Source organism: Neodiprion pinetum, chromosome 6 (genome assembly GCF_021155775.2).
Source record: "Neodiprion pinetum isolate iyNeoPine1 chromosome 6, iyNeoPine1.2, whole genome shotgun sequence".
NCBI classification, from domain to species: domain Eukaryota; kingdom Metazoa; phylum Arthropoda; class Insecta; order Hymenoptera; family Diprionidae; genus Neodiprion; species Neodiprion pinetum.
Window position 1 is genome coordinate 20,534,923 of NC_060237.1, and position 19,128 is coordinate 20,554,050.

A 19,128-nucleotide genomic window follows, 5' to 3' on the forward strand; every position below is an offset into this window, starting at 1 on the left:
GGCAAAATTATGTAATATGCCGGCAACTGTTTCGCGAATCGCAGCAGACAGCAGCTGTGAACAGCAGTACCATGAAATTACCAATGCTAACGGCGTATGCATTTAACCTCGTTGTTTCATTTTGTAACGTGTTCTCAAACACGTGTTGTGGGTTTTAAAATGATTTGGGGGCTCTCATAGTGCGTGAAACAAAGGAAGAAATATTGGTATTTGTTAGTTATTTTTCAGTGATAAAAGATTAGTAGAAAAGGATAATTAGAGAGGAAACGAAGAAGGAGATTGTTTTGAAACCTAACCTTACATTCGTACACACTTAATCCCATACTCTTTGACTTAAACGAACGAAATGAAGAACTTGAGAGTGTTGCAACAAAGTTACATAGAACTCAAAAATTTGGAAGCTAGTCTCGATTCCGAAGTCCTAACATCATTAACAGCAGAGAGTCTTTGCTGTCTCGATAACGACGGTGGTGGTTTTTATGTGTACAAAAACAACAACGTTTACCATATCGCCACTGGCATATTCGAATATTTTCACGTTGGAAATGAAAATGTTGTCGATTCAAAGCTCGTGGGCTTCGCTTTTTGTGACAGTACGCGACAGATTTATCTGGCCTATTCTTGTGGAAGACTTTTCACCATCGAGATCGATCTCCCAGATCCACAGGCGGAATTTTCTGCGCAAATCAACGAAGGCTTGTGTGCCATAAAATTAAGCCCTGATCACGAAATTATCACACTTGTCACAGCAAATGATACCGTTATTGTAATGACATCTGGCTTTCATGTAATTACTGAGGTAAGCCACATTTCTTTTTATATTTCTAGCGGTAGCTCAAACTTTTCTACATCAGTTCTCATTTTTTCAGTTTGACTTAAATTCGACCACATTTGGAGAGAAACAATTCGTGACCGTCGGGTGGGGCAAAAAAGAGACTCAGTTTCATGGTTCGGAAGGAAAATCTGCTGCCAAAGCTAAGCCATCATCCATAGAAAAGTCCGACTCAGACGATGGACCACCTCGAGTTTCTTGGCGAGGAGACAGCATGCTCTTTGCCGTTAGTTTTCTTACAAAGGAAACAAACATTCGATTATTCAAAGTGTTTAGCAGGGAAGGAGTCCTCCAATATACAAGCGAGCCTAGCTCAGGACTAGAAGAAAATTTAGCGTGGAAACCATCTGGAAATTTGATCGCAATCACACAGAGGTTTCCTAACAAGCACGTTGTATCATTCTTTGAAAAAAATGGTCTGAAACACAGAGAGTTCACTTTACCATTTGAGCCCAAAGAAATTATGGTTAGGATTTAAGAATAGAAAATTTTTCAACGTACACATTGTAAATATAAATTCAATTAATGCAATGCTAAACCTTATACTTTCTAGGTAAAGGATTTGCAATGGTCCACGGATTCAGATATCCTAGCAATTTGGTGCCTAAATATAAATGACGGTAGTACGCGCGTTCAGTTGTGGACTGAAAACAATTACCACTGGTACTTGAAGCAGACTATATTGTTCTCGAAGAATAATCCACTCTTGCATATATCTTGGAGTACAGTATCTGGATGTGAAAAAAAATTGCTCATTTTAACAAAGCTAAAATATTTAGTCTACACTTTTTGTTGGACTGTTAGCCACAGTCGAGGCACAAACCAAACTGATAAAGCCCTTGTCGGAGTTATCGATGGCGATCGAGCACTTCTGACAGGTTTTAGAGACGCTGTTGTGCCGCCACCTATGGCTCACCAGGCTCTACAAATTGACGAGCCCATTAACGAAGTTGTTTTTGCACCTGAAATTCAAAATAAGGATATCTGGATGAACTCAAATGTTTTATTCACACTGTTAGATAATAATCAGTTGGCATTTTATAAACAGGTCAGTTTCCAACATAATTTTATCATAGCCTAAATGAACGAAATAGATCTTCGACCTTGTAATTTATTGTACTATTCGGCTTAGGTACCAAACCTTGTGGAATATGGCCATATCAAAACTTACAAAATCGAATGGGAAATACCTAATCCGATTCCAGAATCAGTGCCATATTCTATGCATCACTATTTGTGGTATAAAGAAGATACAATTTTGTGCACGGCACCACTAGGGCTCAATTCTGTACTCTGCATTATTGATATAGATGGTATCAATCCTGAAAAGAATGGTCGTCTTGTTGTGCGGTGTGTATTCGATCGAATAACATGTTTGAACAGAAATTGAAGATCAGTTTGACCCACTTCTATAATCCTTGTTTTATATTTATTTACAGAGACGTCCACACAGTTACAGGTGCTATTCAACACATTGTTTCCAGTCCTGATCCAGACCTAGTTTACATTGTTGCCGAGGGTTCTATATTAACATACAGCAGAGGCAAAGGCGTTAACCCAACAGGGATAACTCTTAATGAATCTTGCCACCAAGTGGAGGTGATCCAAGTTGATGACAAACATATTGTTTTATGCCTCAGCGAGAAGTACTGTTTATTTGTTGATGGCAAAGAAATTGCTAACAATATAACCAGCTTCTTTGTGCATACGGAATTTTTGTTATTAACCACACTCCAACATGTTTTGGTAAGCATTGCGCTGGATGGCAATGGATTCCAGAAGTTATTAACACATGATCTGACTGTTGAACCAAGAGAAGGTACAGATAACGAAAAAATGGTCTCAGGTGCGTTATTGCGTTATTTTGTAATCATATTGATTCGTTTCATTTTAATCACATTCATTGATAATAGAAAATAAATGCCAGACAGTGTAATCGAATACATTACATGATGTCACTATAGGTTTGAGTCTGAGGCGTGTAGAACGAGGATCAAAATTGATAATGGCTGTACCAAAAGATACCAGAACTATATTGCAAATGCCTCGTGGAAATTTAGAGTGTATTCAACCCAGAGCTCTATCTCTATACGTTATTGGTACATATTTGAATGAGTTGAATTACCATGCTGCTTTTGATTTGATCCGGAAACAGAGGATTAATTTGAATTTGATATTTGATCATGATCCAGATTTGTTTATTGCAAATGCTGAAAAGTTTATTGAGGATATAAAAAATCCAAACTGGTTGAGCCTGTTTCTATCAGAATTGCAAGAAGAAGATGTTACCTCTACAATGTACTCGAGTTGTTACTCCCGCAAAGCAAAACAGAACCACATATTGAATCAAGTACCTAGTTCTACAGATAAGCTGATAATTTCTTCTGGCAAATGTGAAGAAAATTCGCCAAGTAAAAATAAGGTCGAACACGTTTGTGAACTTCTGAGAAATCATATGGAGGCAAGACTTGATGCAGACAGATTGCTGCTACCGATTCTTACTAGCTTGGTAAAAAAACACGAGGTCAAAGATTTGGAAGCAGCTCTGGTGAAAGTGAAGGCGATTAAAAAGTTGGAAAGTCAATCTGAAGCGAAGCTGCACAGTTCATCGGAAGAAGCGTTGAAATATTTGCTGTACTTAGTTGACGTTAACACATTGTTTGATATTGCCCTTGGAATGTATGATTTCGACTTGGTGATGCTCGTCGCAGCAAAATCTCAAAAAGACCCTAAGGAATACGTCCCGTTTCTAAATGATTTACGACAATTGGATGACGATTACATGCGGTTTTCTATCGACGTACACCTGAAACGTTATGAAAGTGCTTTGAATAATATCGCAAAGTGTAAAGATCGTTTTGATGAATGTAAAATTTTGATTAAAACGCAAAATTTACATTCCAAAGCATTGAAATTGTTTAAATCAAACAGCAAAGAGTACAAAGAAATCGCTGAAATTTACGGAGAATATCTCATCGCGTCGAGAAAATTTCAAGAAGCAGCTATTATGTTTACTCGGAGTAATAATCTCGTTAAAGCTTTGAATGCTTTTAAGTTGGCTGGGGATTGGCGTGAAGCTATCGTCATTGCACAGGAAATGGAGTTGAGGTGACAATAACTTCTCACACATTCAAATATAATTATCTAAATAGTTGACTCTTAGGATGTGATTGCATAAATTTTTAATCACACATCTTATCTGGCACAATCTATCTGGAGATTTAATACACCAGTTTCTTTAGTGTTACAGATTTGCAGTGTTTATATCAGGATTTAGTAAGGCAGTTGAAAGACACCAGAAAATATGCTGATGCTGCCATTATTTTAATGCACTATTTGCACGAACCCGAAGACACTGTTGCTACTTTGTGCGAAGGCAAGCTGTGGCACGAAGCATTGAGGATCGCTTATCAAGTAGAGCGCCTGGATATAATTGGTAAGGACATAATAACAACTTTATAGCTATGCCTAATATGGTTGTTCAGTGACGACACTATACAATAAAAAACTATACTTTATTGTTTCAAGTAAACTTTTAATTTGCATTTATGCACCCAATTATCTAATGATACTGTAAATCTTTTGTAGAAACTCACATAAAGCCTGGTGTTCAAGAGCATGCTGACTACATGATTTCAAAAATTATTAAAAATCAAACAGATTTTATCAAGTTCAGAGAGCGATTGAGCATTGTTAGAGCCGAGAAGTCTCTGAAAGAATTGCAACTAAGAGATGTTGGTGATGGAGATCACGAGTTCAACCCTGTGATGGGAGACTCTGATTTGTTTAGTGACACAAGTAGCATTGCTGGATCAATGACAAGCCGTGGGTCTCAGTCTTCTAGACTATCTGGGTAAGTATTGAAATTTTTAAGCGAATTGTTTAATTGGAATAATTAGCGTGGTTACAAGTATTTCAAAACGTATTTATTGTATAAAATTAAGATATGTTGTTTAATATGATTGATGTATTGTTCTTCCACTTCTATACACAGAAAAAGTTATCGATCTAGTAAAAACAGGAGAAAACATGAACGAAAACTTCACAGTTTGCGTGAAGGCAGTATATACGAAGATTTAGCTCTAATAAGTGCATTGCATGGAATCGTAACAACAACTTACGCAGACAGAGGTAATTCACTGTCATATCACCTTCAAATATATCATGCAATCGTTTGAAAACAAATAAATGCTTCAATCCATTACATTCGATTTCTTTCAGCGGAGATTAACTCACTCATGAGGATATTGCTGCGATTCTATAACGATGGTTGTGCAGAAAAGTTGCAAAATTCGATGGAAGAATTATTGAATCAAATTGAAAGAGGAAAACTGGAAATCTGGTCTGATTACCTGCATAATGGTTCTACAGATTCTGTAAGTGGCTCGATCATTTTCCTCCAGAAAATTACTTATTTACATTTTTCAAAAGTGCTGTTGCCTTGCACCTGGTATTTCTTTTTTTATCACGATCAAGTTTTCAAAATTATCAATTGAAGGATTATTTTTTGGCCATCTTCTAACGTTACTCTTCTTAATTCACAGGCACTGGGTACAAATTTCGAAAGTTCTCAACCTGGACAAGGAGACGTACCTGAGCCGTCTTTGGGTAAGGATAATAAATCGTTGACACAATAATGATAATTGATTGAAATTGTGACGTCTCTTTGAGTAATTTTTGGCTGAAGATAACATGCTTAGTGGAGATTTCAACTGTTTCAGAACCGCATTTGCGGTATCCACCTGTAGCAAATCCCAGTATCTGGCAACTCGAAGTGATATCATCAAAGCCAAAGTCAATATCAAACACTTAAAAAAAAAATGGTTCTCTTAAAAAAATGGGAGTTTGAGTATTACTAAACGAACTACTGAACGTGTAAATCGCTGATTTTTTATTGAGTCAGTAATTGATTTTAAGTGATCATGGATCGAAGTGATTAAGTTTTGCTGACCCAGCAAAGAAGAAGTCGAATAATTTATTAAAGATGATATTAAGTTTTCTTTTCCGACATAAAGACAGTGGTATGATTAAATTTATAAAATTTCTGGAATAAATAACCATACAATACCACAAATCGAAGCTTGGATTGATATATGATAATAATTGTGTTCAACGGTGCTCGTAGAACGGTAATTATAATATTGCTATATCACTTCATATTTCGATAGTTTATTTATGTTTAAAAAAATCATATAATACAAAGGCACGTTTCTGAATCCACTGGCAATACTAACTCACCAGATAACTATGGAACATGCAAATAACAAAGTCGTAATTATCATTTCTCAATCCTGTTCTTCGCTTCGCTTGCCCTTGTGGTTTTTAATGTGCCCGTGTCCGTAGTGATCGTGGCCATAGTGTTCGATTCCATGACTATGACCGTAGTGATCATGACCATGTCCGTAGTGGTCGTGGCCATGTCCGTAGTGATGGGGCCCGTGACCATATCCATATCCGTGACCATGTCCGTGTCCGTGTCCGTACCCGTATCCGTGATCAAAACCGTAGGGAGACGGTGGGAAAAAATTACCATGAAATTCACCGTGCGACGAGTGAGGGAAATGAGAATGAACCGGGAAAGGTACGGGAACTGGAACGACCTGCGGATCAAGGTAAATAATAGTTAGACTTTAGCTCGAAATGCGTTATTTCGATTCTGTGATACCGAAATGATACTTTAGGTGAAAGTGTTCGGCGTCAGTGGTCTAAATTAATTTTATGCCCGGGTGAAGATTATATACATAAAAATATTTGCGAACCGCTAAACAAAGTCAACATGGCCGCCGTCGGTACGCTTGCAATTTTTTTTGGAGTTTACCGTTGTTTTCAATAATCACTAGTTATCGAGCGCTCTTTTACGAGAAACAAAATTACGGCAAGACTAGTCTGGCCGTAATCACATCTTTCTTGAAAGCCTACGAGCTGTGAATTTAAACCGTGAAACTAACGTGCTATACACACGTCATATACACTTCACCCACTAACGAACGACGCACATACATTTAGGCGTCCAAAATTCTTAAATTTTCATTAATTAAGTTCGCTCGGGTACAAGTGACGATCTTACCTGGGGAACGGGAACCGGAACAGCGACCGGTTTGTGTATAATTTTTTCTACCGGAACCGGAACTTCGACTGGTACATGGTAGGGTTTGTCTACGTAAACCGGGACCTTTTCCCGGACGTAAACCGGCTGCGGGACCGGAACAGGCTTTTCTAGTATCACATGTTTCGTTATGTAGACTGGATACGTTTTGAGGATCGGCTTTGTGTGAACATTCAAAAGCGGCACGTGCGGTTTGTAGATATGTAGATGATTGTGGTTCCACCTAATTAGTACCGAAGTAATGATCAGTTATGGTTGTAGCTCACTGTTATGCAACGGGACTAATTGGGAAAGGAATAATTATAGTCAGAATAAAGAAACTCATCGACGGTTCTAATCTCGTGTAAGTACAATCATTGTCCGACTAATAATCTGGTTTAAGGGATCGATTCTGCCCGTTTCCATTTGTTTGTATTCAGTTTGTGTCTAGAAAAAAAAAACCTGGCTCGCAATGAGTTAGAATGTTGTACGCAAATCACATCAATCATTCTCTGATTTACCGTACACCAATTAGTTACTCGTCAATTTATTTGGTCAATTTATTATTTGGGATCGGCTTATACGTTGAACTCATATATCGCGAATATCTTCAATTCTCGAAAGTAAAATATGCTCTGCTTTGAGATTGAACTTTGCGAAACTGAAATCCGTCGTTTTCAAGTAGGAGCACATCCGCCACCGATATGTTCATTTCCAAAAAGTGTTAATTTCATCGAAGGAGCTGTGCGTTCTACAATTGAATGCGAATCATAAAATTTAAGCCGTTGTGGCCAGATTTTGAGTCGACAAGTTTGAGCGTGAAAAAATGAGGGAAAAATGGTAATACCGAAATTCGTTTCATACCCTTCGAAGTGTTGCTTGTGGTAGTCAAACCCGATCGACGGTACTTTTATCGGCTTCCATGGAGTTTCACCTGCTGTCCAAGGTTGACCGTGCCCGTAAGAATATGGGTTTCCTATTCCGACCCAACCATCGTTGAGGATTCCTCTTTTCCGTTGCTTCTGTTCTTCCGGATCCGCTGTTAGGGCGAAGCCATACAGAAGGACGTTCAGTACCTGAAACAGGCCGGTGGTAACTTAATCCACAATTCATTGATTGACACGGATTTTTACATATCGATACGGGTTTAATCAAAGTGAATCTGACGCTTAATTGTTGTAACTTTCGGTTCCCGTTAACAATTCCCATTTACGTATCCTTTTATTATTTCATTATTGTAAATTTTTGATTTTTTTTTTTTTTTATGTCTGCAGTCAAGAAGTCGACCAAAGTCTTACAGATCAAAAATGATCGAGATCAAGCCGATCGTGACATCGTCGACTGAATCCTTACCAAGACCTTCAGCATTGTATACGACGCTCGGCGGTCTAGTTCGGTTTGTGCAAGCTGGAGACATTGGTAGCTTTTATATTTGCCAAGGAGTGGTCCATTTCCTACAGAGATCCCAATTGACCGGTTAAGACATGCGGTATACGTATTCTCCAACAGCGTTTTACGGACATCCTGCATTTCCGTAATGGATATCCACTTCATGGCCGGGTATCGAATGGTGGGATAAATCTCCGATCTAGTTTTGCAAGCTATACTAGATAATGAATCGATCTACTGCTTTCCTTCCCAATGTTACTCACAGTTACATTGCGAGTCGATACTAAGTGACCTCGCGTCAAGTTCATCTCTAGCTTTCATTCGGGGTTTGAATAGTTAATTTACCCAATAACGTGTGTTTTCTTAACACGTGTTGGCTACACCGTGAATGATTTATCAAAGGTGCGTTTGACAGTTAACGTTTTAATATTTATGGATGGTTTTACTGATGCGGAAAGGTTGGATTCGTTATTCGTCGATTATGGAATAAAAGCATGGATTTTTGAAGCAATTGCTCTCATCATTTCGTGTCAATGTTCTCAAATTAATTTTAGAATGATTGGGCCCCGCAGTAAAACAAATAAACAATCACATTCAAAAATTAGTGAGACTAAAACAATCATGCGAAAAATTCCAACACTATTATTTGCGCCAATCATATATGGTGAACAAAAAAAAAAAAAGAATGACTATGCAATAAAAATGAATCCGAACCAAATTGACCAATAACACTATTGGCTAAGACAACGACAAACAAAGAAAAGGTTTCTTAATTAATTATTTTTTAATCCGATTCGAATTTTTTTCTTTTTCATATTAATCCTGAACGGTTGATTATTGAGCATCAAAAAGTGATTTTCGGTTAGGCTTACCTGTAAATCAGCTCATAAAATTACATATGGACTGCCAAGTTAAACTTTGTCATTATTATCTCGGACTAACGATTAATCCATCCTATAATGAAAGATTCCCATTTTACCTGTCAACCAAATCACATCTGACGAAATTAACGCTACGTTTGTTTTATTGTCGATCGATAAAATTAGATACATCTTCCACTGCCTTTCGAAGCTTATGTACAGAAATATCTACGAAGTGAATAACGAGCCTAAGTGACGTGACTGACTAATTCCGCCTGTTAATTATACGATCATGGAGGTATTTCATCGCCCACTAACCTACTTCCGGGTTTATTATGCGACGTGGTGTCTTTCACATCCGGTGAAACTGTACAATAATTTATCATTCATTCGTTAAAATGATAACGTAGTTCCACATCCGTTATCGGTTTTCTGCAGCATCAATTTTCTCGGTATATTGCAAGTAAGTTCCCTCAGGGGTTCGCAGGAAATTAAAAGAAAACAACAATTCCGTCCGGCGCGTGTTTGTTCCAAGTACTCCTTCGATACATACCATGCAAAGCCCTTCGCCATTGATGTAAGCAAACATAATATGCGCATCGTTTTCTTCACCCTCAATGTTCCAAAATAAAATATGAAGCTTGATCAAAGAAACCTGCTGCGTTTGGAATAAAGAGCGCTGGTCTCAGGCAGCAAACTTGATGACTGCTTCGTTAAGTGGGTGCGAATGTATACGACAAACCTGAACGTAGGTACCTTCCGCGTAGGGAAATACAGGAACTTTCCTTGCTTTCGTTTTCTAATTCCAAACCCCGTCAAGTTGATCGACGGGTCTGCGTCAAAGGCGAGTGCAACTAGTGCGTTTCATTTTTGCAATATCACTTGCGACTTCCGTGCTTGAATTCTTTATATGATTTCCGGAAAAAATTCGTTTTTTTTTTACAGTCGGTGCAACTTTCGTTAAATATACTTATGACGTGAAAAAATGAACCATCCTGTAGTCAGACGGTCATAATGACGAATAAAATTAATAAAGCGCATCGATTTTTAATCAATCAACCTCTTTAATTGTCTTTCTTGCAAAAGTGTGAGAAACTGTACAGGAAAATCGAGAGTATTTGTTCGCATTCTTAACGAGTTGCAGTCGCTGTCGTAACTCGCATTGCAATTCGTAAGTGCATCGTGCATTATGATATGTATAGTACATGCGATTAGAAGTTGCGCCGCGTGGGCGGTTCACCGTAACGGAAAAGAAACGCACTTTTGGCCGACACCCAGGATTAGAAATAGCGAAAGTTAATCAAATCGAATCGAATTGATTTGGTCGTCGGTGTCTTCCGGACAATTTTCACCGCCGTATAAATACACCGGGGACAACAATGACTCTCATCACATTTCACGGTTGTTTCTCGTACCGCGAACGCTGTGGTGGTGTGGCTTGTTTCAAGAAAATATGAAGTTTACTTGGGTAATTGAATAAAATAATTAAAAAATAAATAACAACAAAACAAATTTCTCTGCATTTGGCTCAGCGTATAATTTTATAAATTAAAAAAAATTTATATGCATCTTGCAGGAGATTTGCGGAGTGCTTTAGTTTTAAATTCTCTGATCTGAAGCTGCACGATCTGTGATCGATATAAACGTTTTTCCTGCTCTTGGTATTACCGGAACGACTAAAATCGCGAGAAGAAGTGAGGGATATTTGTCAGAATTTCGTTGGAAAAAAGCGAAAGAAATTTATACGCGCGTAAAAATCGTTTTGTTTATAGTTATGTGAATTGAAAGTAACGAACTTCCCACAGGGGAGGACTTATTGGATTATTCTCGTTAGCAAATCTGGAGGTTAATAACGTGAATTTGTGCTAACGATTGTACATGAATCTCTGAAAAGTTTGTATAAAAAAAAAAAAAAACCGTCGAAAATCCGATCAACGGTTTAACTTTGATGGCCTTTCAGAGCCGACGTAATTCCGACCGACGAGAAAAAAACCAAAAATGGTCTTATTGTACAAGTTACTACGTAACTAAAATCCGTAACTATTTTTGTTTCTTATCATAACAGATCAACATCGGGTACAAAATGAGAATCAGTTCTATAGCTGTAACTAGAAAAACTACAGTACGTGCAGCTTACGCTGTATTCTTCTCGAATACAGTCACTCGTACAATATTTTCTTGTAACTATTGCGTCGATTTGATGTTCATGAATTATTCGCCGGAAAGAATGCTTATTACTACTAAAAAATGTAGTAAATATTTGCTCGCCACAAGTTTTCGTGCGATTCCAATAACGTTTGAATCGTTAATAAGTAACGGTAACCATTACGCGATAATTGCTTGGTATAACTATGTGGAATAAAAAAATTTCTCATTGCACGTCAGAAGAAAACAGTTATGACAGATTATTTCCTTTCACTCTCTGCAAAACTACAGGTGTTGTGCCTGACCTTGACAGCGACCTTGGTCGCCGGGGTGGAAAGACATGAGAAACACAGTCGGAAGGGGGTGAAAAAACACGGAAAACGAGGTGTATTCGAGCTGGGATATGGACTTCCGCAGCAAAGTGGTCCAGCGTCAGTTTATGGTCCACCTGCCGCAGAGCCTGCGCCAATCTACGAAAATCCGGCACCTATCCTTCAGCCGGCTCCATCCCCGCCTCAACCCGCGGGACATCCGGTTCCGGTGAATTTTCAACCCTTGCCGGTACCTCGTCCCGTTGGTGAGTAAGAACCATTGGCGTGAAAAATGGAGGATTTTTTGAGAAACTATAACAGCAAGCTTTTGTTTTTTGTTGATTCAAAAGTGATCATACGTTTTTGTCAATTTTATTTGTCGAATAAATGTACGATTCTCAAGCTACGATAATTTCCCTAACAAATCAAAGAAAAACAAATTGGTAGTAAAATAAGAAATATTAATTTCAGATCGTTTTAAGTTGGTCATATATCGAGTACTTACTTATCAAATTATTATATTATATTAGGAAAATCTCTTTAGATTTTTAGAAATAAAAAATTCCGAACCTAGCAACGAAAGCTTGGATATCGATGCTTTGTTTCGAATCACATCGGAATGGTTACAAATATAATATATTTGTTCGATTTCTCTCTAAAATTACTCGTATTATTCAGGAAACTATTTTGCACAGTCCAACTATAAGGACACTTTGTTTTATTACGTTGGTGTTGTTGAATATTTAGTTTTTTTGTGAAGATCGTATCGGTGTTGTGATTTTGATAGACAAATAGCAATATTGATTTGACTGTTGTGAAAAAAAATCTCGACCAGAGAATTCGTAAAAAATAGTTCTTTTAACAAAATAAACCATTTTAAAAATTATTTGAAGCAACATATCGGTATGCAAGGTCATAATTTCAGTATTATTTGCGGTATTTTAAGGAAAATATTCGGAGTGCGAGTATCGCGTAATCAAATTAAGAAAAAGTATCGATTTTCAACTCGCCAACCTTTTCCAGTAACCCGACTCCGTGGTGAGTTTGGTCATAATTGATCAAAAGTATACATACCGACAAATAGGTGGAAGCAACTTGAGATCCCAGATTTTAATTAGAAAGAGGATTTGTATACATACGCTTCGTTCGTTGGAATATTGCCAGATCTATTATCCTATACTGGAAAAATGAATCCTTCAAACTCTCGTCTTTAGACAAAATTTAGCGAGCAGCTAATTAGTTATGTCGATACCATTCCTGTTAGACAACTGTTGCAATTATTTTTTTTTCGTGTCAAAAAACGCACCTATTTTTTACGATTTCAAAACTCTCATAACTCGTCAGGAATGAAACCCGAATACGAAACGTAAAAATACGAGGATTAAATCCATAACGTTATCGTACAATAGTCATGCATTTTCGGCAGTACCGATGCATAAATTCGCAACGTTATATGACGGAAGTCTCTGAAATTCAGTATAATTGTAACACAACGTTAAAATAATTTAATTTTTCAAATTCATTTCAGCTTTCGTAAATACTTCAAATTTACAAAATTGACATTACACTTCTCACCTTATTCCCTCTAAGATAAGACTTTCTATAATATTTCGATTCTCTTCCAGGTCACCCGCTTCCCATAGCAGCTCCAGTGGGACTTCCGGCGATTCCAAATTTTCCGGCTCCTGCACCGGTAGTCGCGCATCCGGTTCCTCAGCCGGTTGCCGTCAGCGTCCCGATTATCCAAACAGTGACGAAACACGTCGGTGTTCCGGTTCCCGTGCACGTCGACAGGCCAGTCGCAGTTCCCGTCGCCGTTCCTGTTCCCAGGCCGTATCCCGTCCACGTCGAGAAGATTGTCCACGTTGAGAAGCCGGTGCATTATCCTGTCCACGTCGACAGGCCGGTAGCCGTTCCATTCGCTGTTCCCGTCCTGAAACCCTATCCGGTCGAGAAATACGTCCATGTTGACAGGCCGTATCCGGTCCACGTTGCGGTTCCGGTTCATATACCGAAACCGTATCCTGTTCCCGTTGCGATTCACACGAAGCATTGGAAACCGGTTGCACAATACGGCTGGTAGACTACTGCAGCGTGTTTTTCCTTCTTACCCTGAAAAGTTGTTGTTTTTTTTTGTTTTTTTTTGGTATATTATTAGAAGTAGACAGCTTCTCGCTCTATGGGTCCGATGATTTTATTGAGGATGAATGAGACTGGATGAATCAGAAACTAGGAAAAGAGAAAAAATCTGTTGAAACGTTTATTCGCATCAATGATGGTGCACGAATAACAATGTCGCCACTATGTAGTAAAAATGTTTTAGAACAAATTTGTATGAACGAAACTGAGGTACCAACGATTCGAAAAAAGGTTTTATAATTAGAGCATTGAAAACGATTGATCTCTGGTGTTTTCGATCCGGTTTTAATTCTAAAAAATAAGTTAAAAAATATAAGAACCCCATAAAAAACATCAGAGTTTAATTATTTTTGACGTATCAGTGTTAAAACTTTTTCTCAAATTGTTGATATCTTAGCTCGTATTATTCGAATTTTCTCAGATTTATTATCTTATTACAAATTAGGGATGTTGTTTCATTCGCGTTCACCATTATTGGCACAAATAACAGTGTCAGAGTTTTTTTTTTGAATGTTTATATTCTCTTTTCCTCACCTTTGATCTAGACGGTGAAGGTTGTTCACTCTCAATCGCCATGTTCAAACGTACTGCACTAATTCTCTTCTACACGTAGATCCGTTGCTATTTGTCTTTCCGTAATCCACTAGTTAATTGTAGCTGGTCTGCAACGCGGTATTTATTTCGTGTAGCTGGAGTATTGCAATCAGAAGGGATGATCGATCGCCTCACGGTTGACAACCCTCGACGGCCCGAGCCGGGGTTAATACTTTAGAGGGATGAGGCGCTTTGACTCGACCAGCTTATTTCACCCGCTGAAGAATCAATCGACTGCGGCTTTAACAGTAGGTCATTCATTGATCAAGGTCTTGCGCTAATAGATTGGCTTTTGTACCTATAGTGTTATTGGATTTTTAAACTAATTTCAAACTATAGGTAGCGATCTTGAATTGATTCGATACACTACGCTTTTGCAGCGTTCCTTGAGTTGGTGCAGGGATACTTACAATTTTTATATATATAATATATATATACATATATACTCGATGTTTAATTTGAAAAGGTTTCCTCAGCCGAGATATTGTGTAGGTACGAAACATCGTGCTAAGCTTGTAAGCCGAATTTTCATTACGGTTTAATTGATCAAGTTTACAATATTTGTGTTGCACCGATTTCAAGATTCTCACGTAACATGTTAGTACATGTCTGGATGTCCGTCGTTATACAAATTTTTCTTTATTAATTGGAAGAGACTGAATTTGATTCAACGGTTAAACACACAGTTGAACAGAAGTTGGTATACAATATTCATTGACAATGTGTACAATGTACATATATTTAAACATTTACAAATATATTTTACATTTTTATATCTATCCAGTATTCGTAATCATACGTGTTTGTGTGTATATAGGTATGTATATTATAGACCGGTAAGTTTAAATATAATTTGCATGTTTGTAACAAGAAAAATTGAACAATTGCTGTTTTATGTTTATAAAAAAAAAACCGGGGCAACTGTCCCTGTTATGTTATTATAGAATCTTATTGGTATAGAATCGAAGAAAACTTACGATCAGTCGCATAGCCTCTAGGTCGAATATTTATTAATTATTGAATACTGTGAATACACAACCGATCTTGTCTTTACGCATTGCGAATTTTTTTTGCCATTTCGCTATCAGAAAACATAATTGGAAACAATTCTGCAGCTTTTTCTTCGCGACTACCGTCGTCGTGTCTGGAGGTACCGGGTTGCGAGCGTCTAGAAGTACTGCGCATGCGCAGCGGCGGGAACCGCGCGCCGATCGCGGGAGCTCGAGCGGCGCAGAAGCGAGCACCGTCACTCGCGACTCGGAGTCTGAACCGAGCGGTACGTCGGACAAGTTTGTCTCCGTCGAGCGAAATTCGCAGCGACCCTTCCGCACGTCGCACACGAATAATGATAATATAGATAATATTCTTCTTATAGTTTACGTCCCTTTTCCAGTCTCGAAATGTTTACGAATTTTGGCTTTCAATATATTCTAGCCACTGGCTCAGAGTCGTGTTAAAAATTTTTGAATTCTTTATTATGCTATTTCACCTTGATCTTGACGATCCGGAACTATTACAAACAGGATCCAGCTCTTTACTTATTATCCACGGTGCATATAAAACTACGCATGATAAGTGCGATTGAAAAATAAACCAATTTTTGAAATCATGCTTCTATTATCGGTTCAAAAATTTTGCGTCAAGAAGGGCAGAGTACCAAAATAGTAATGGATTAGAAATTTTTACTATGAAATTCGAAAACTTGAATATTATTCAACGTGCTGCTACAACTCTTCCATTTTTTTAAAAGTATACCGAAGAAGTATCAAACAAAGCTCCCGCTAGTGAAAATTTTAGAGCTGTAAAAAGATCATCGGCGATTCCTTCTTGGCTGCGAAGCTCGGCTTCCTTCGTTCAATTGCGTTTGAAATGAAAGATCTTGGGTAACAGCACAGCTTCGCTCGCGCAAGCGTCCGATCGCGTTAAGGGAGTTCTAAACATACGAGAATTAACATTCAGTTTCCGATAAAATTTGGCAATTCAATATATTTACGTATTTCAATTCAATTTCAATTCAAAATTTTGTATCGCTTCACGGGATTGTTTATGAGATACCAGCAAATATGTCTTCGCTCATTTCACACGTATTCTCACGGAGGAATGGCCACGAGAATTGAAGTCATCGATTAAATTTGTAACAAAGTGGCATTGATATTTCGTTGAAATATTTTTTGGCAGTAGAAGCGAATTATGTAAAAATAATGTATACATGTCTGAGGTTGTATCCAGCTGTGCGGGTCATAAGAGGTTGTGACGTGGCAACAACGCATCACATACGTAAAACATGAAATTGCTGTATTAAAGTTACTTTTCGTCTATAAATTCAAAACAGAAAAAAAAATGTATTTTATGCGTGACAGATCTTGAAAGTATATATTATAAAGTAAATATACGAAGCTTTCACAATAACGTGATGCAACGTAATTTTGACTAGCCACGTAACACCGTTAAAACTTCCTTAATACCTCGCGTCTGGCTCGCTTTTTGCGTGTGCCTCTACATTCTTCCATCCGGTTCTTCCGCTGGAAGATGTCGAGACCGCATTACCACGTCCTAGGATTATCCCTCGTAGGCTTCCGCGGACTCTTGGTCGGGGCCCAAGCGGCTTGTCCGCATTACGGAGCTCACGGGTCACTGAGAGCCAAGGGAAACACTTTCGTCTTACTCTCTCGTCCCCTTTTCTCACCTTCCTCGCGTGTGCGATTTATTCGTAACCATTAGGTGGACAAGTCCCTTATCGTATATTAACGATTCTTACGAACTTGATTCTCACTTCTCTGATACAATGAAAGAAAGAATTACTACACTGACAATGAGTTAAATAGTTTAACGTTGAAGCGTGTACGGTAAATAAATAACTTGTTCGAATCGAGGGAAATAGATTACATGGCGTATGAACAATGGAATTTGATTTCGAAACGTAACTTTAGAATTGTTAATCCATTGTAGGTTGGAGCGATTGTGGTTTTTTACACACTGATATCGAATTCTTGTACCTGATGTACTTTTCAAAATTTGAGGAAATATACTCTCTAAATTGACAGAAGACACATCGGTGGACGTTGAAGTTCTACTTAATAAACAACCGGACAGTGAAACGTAATTAAGATGCGCATTCCCGCAATCCGAGTGAATTCACTGCTATTTAAAGTAATAATAATTCTTCGCAAAGTTTAATAACGCGACGTTGGATAAATATCTGTATAGATATACCCCGTATTTATTCTTCATTAATCTAGGGCCTAATCGTATTTCTATAATATCCAATTATAAGTTTACTTGTTGATGGGAAGATAAATTTTATCCAAGCTAGTCTTATTTACGCTCCAGTAAAATCGACGCGGCTAATCCCGTTCTTTCTAAATTTTCGGTCACCTTCATTTGTCCGCAAAAACAAACGTTCCACACGTTCGACGCCGAGCAGTTTTGTTACACGATCAGTTAGACCTTAATAATAAAGAGATATTACCAATTTGAAAAGATATTTTATAATAAGAACAGCTCCAAAAAGCCCAAAAGTCAAGATAGAAATAAACAACAAGAATAAAAAAAAATGCTATGAATGTGATCGGATGCTGCTAATTTGGAAAGTCAAGCTAGCAAGGTTTATTTTACACATATATTTTCTTCCAAGTCCAGCAGTCGGGATCGTTGAATAACACATGTAACACGGACAGGTTTAATTACGACGTTATACCGGGAGCCTCGAATTATGCATGATATATCTGGTAAACCTCTGATTTCGGAACTTTCGTTTAATGAAAGCTGCGCGCACCGAATTAGTTGCTTTATCGCTGGAATGAAGAGCATGAAATATTTGTGAATCTTGTTTATTTTGATTGGATTGCTCGTTTCCTCAGAACGTTTACATGACTCGAGTTTAATGCTACTGTAGAAAACTACAATAAACGTTTTGTAAAAACATGAAATTTCACCCACGTGATGTGATAATTTTCATGAGAACATACGCAATTTTGTATCCTATTTGAATCTGTTGCCATCGGTAGAATGTTCTCAGATACTTATATATAGTTCCGATAAAGTTGGAAATAAGTGTTTTCAGAAACTTTTATGCTTCACCATATTGATCCGTCAAACTTAGTAGCATAGATTCCATAGTCATCGTAGTGTATATGTAATTAACAAAAGTTGTTATTCCTATACAAATCAGGATTTTATCGTTGAACTCGTTAAATCCGTTATTGACATCACTTGTGTATAATTCTTTTATTTTTGATTTTTTTAAAAAGTAGTAATACTCTATTTATTCGTCTGTACGAAAAAGTTATCATCGGACGAAATTTCGTATTTTTGGTTAAAAATTTTCGGTTCTAGTGATCGTAAATCCTTCATTAGCATTTGCTATAATACGTTTCGAATTCTGAAAATCGCATAAAGATGCAGAAACGATTCGATCGCATTGCATTTCGCGTTCCATTTCTTTCGGCATTTATTTCTATCGTTACGGCAAAGAAATGCCCCAATTTGAAGGAAGGTCGAGGAATATTTCTATTTTCCTTTATCTAATTTCGCTCTTCCGAATGAAATTCAAACTCGAATACGATGAAAGCCAGCGATGAAAATGGAGATAATTCGTCCTTTGAAAAACTGTTATTGTTCTCTTCAGAATAGTTTATAAATTCCGCGTCAACCGGGAATGTCGGCTCGACAAGGTTTGGAACAATATTATCCCGTTGAATTATGCATCCGTCGGAACGACGAGCAATATCGGGATTCGAAATGGAGGGATCATATAATTACCGAATAAATAAG

At 37.7% G+C, this 19,128-nt stretch overlaps 2 protein-coding genes and 1 long non-coding RNA gene across 4 annotated transcripts; 2 read left to right on the top strand and 1 right to left on the bottom strand.

The window, feature by feature from the left end:
- Window positions 1–33: 33 nt before the first annotated feature.
- Elp1 (elongator complex protein 1) lies at window positions 34–5,888 on the top strand. The gene is made up of 12 exons (XM_046633672.2): window positions 34–799; window positions 870–1,298; window positions 1,386–1,880; window positions 1,965–2,182; window positions 2,272–2,678; window positions 2,797–3,940; window positions 4,075–4,268; window positions 4,421–4,685; window positions 4,827–4,963; window positions 5,054–5,208; window positions 5,377–5,440; window positions 5,554–5,888. The coding sequence occupies exons 1-12, from the start codon at window positions 347–349 to the stop codon at window positions 5,643–5,645; spliced, it is 4,053 nt and encodes a 1,350-aa protein (XP_046489628.1). The 5' UTR covers window positions 34–346; the 3' UTR covers window positions 5,646–5,888.
- Window positions 5,889–6,066: 178 nt separating this feature from the next.
- Window positions 6,067–15,460, top strand: LOC124222557 (zinc finger protein 512B). Of its 2 annotated transcripts, none has more exons than XM_046633686.2 (3): window positions 6,067–6,444; window positions 11,603–11,888; window positions 13,248–14,304. In XM_046633686.2, exons 1-3 carry the CDS (start codon window positions 6,202–6,204, stop codon window positions 13,703–13,705), a joined length of 987 nt encoding a protein of 328 aa, XP_046489642.1. In that variant the 5' UTR covers window positions 6,067–6,201; the 3' UTR covers window positions 13,706–14,304. The 2 variants fall into 2 exon arrangements, with proteins under 2 accessions (XP_046489642.1, XP_046489646.1); XM_046633690.2 differs by lacking the exon at window positions 6,067–6,444 and adding an exon at window positions 10,136–10,634 and having other exon boundaries at window positions 13,248–15,460.
- Window positions 13,609–15,934, bottom strand: LOC138191198 (uncharacterized). Its single transcript, XR_011177537.1, has 3 exons — window positions 15,333–15,934; window positions 14,296–14,595; window positions 13,609–13,734 (listed from the first exon to the last, which is right to left on the bottom strand). It is a non-coding gene; the product is annotated as an uncharacterized lncRNA (long non-coding RNA).
- Window positions 15,935–19,128: the final 3,194 nt, after the last annotated feature.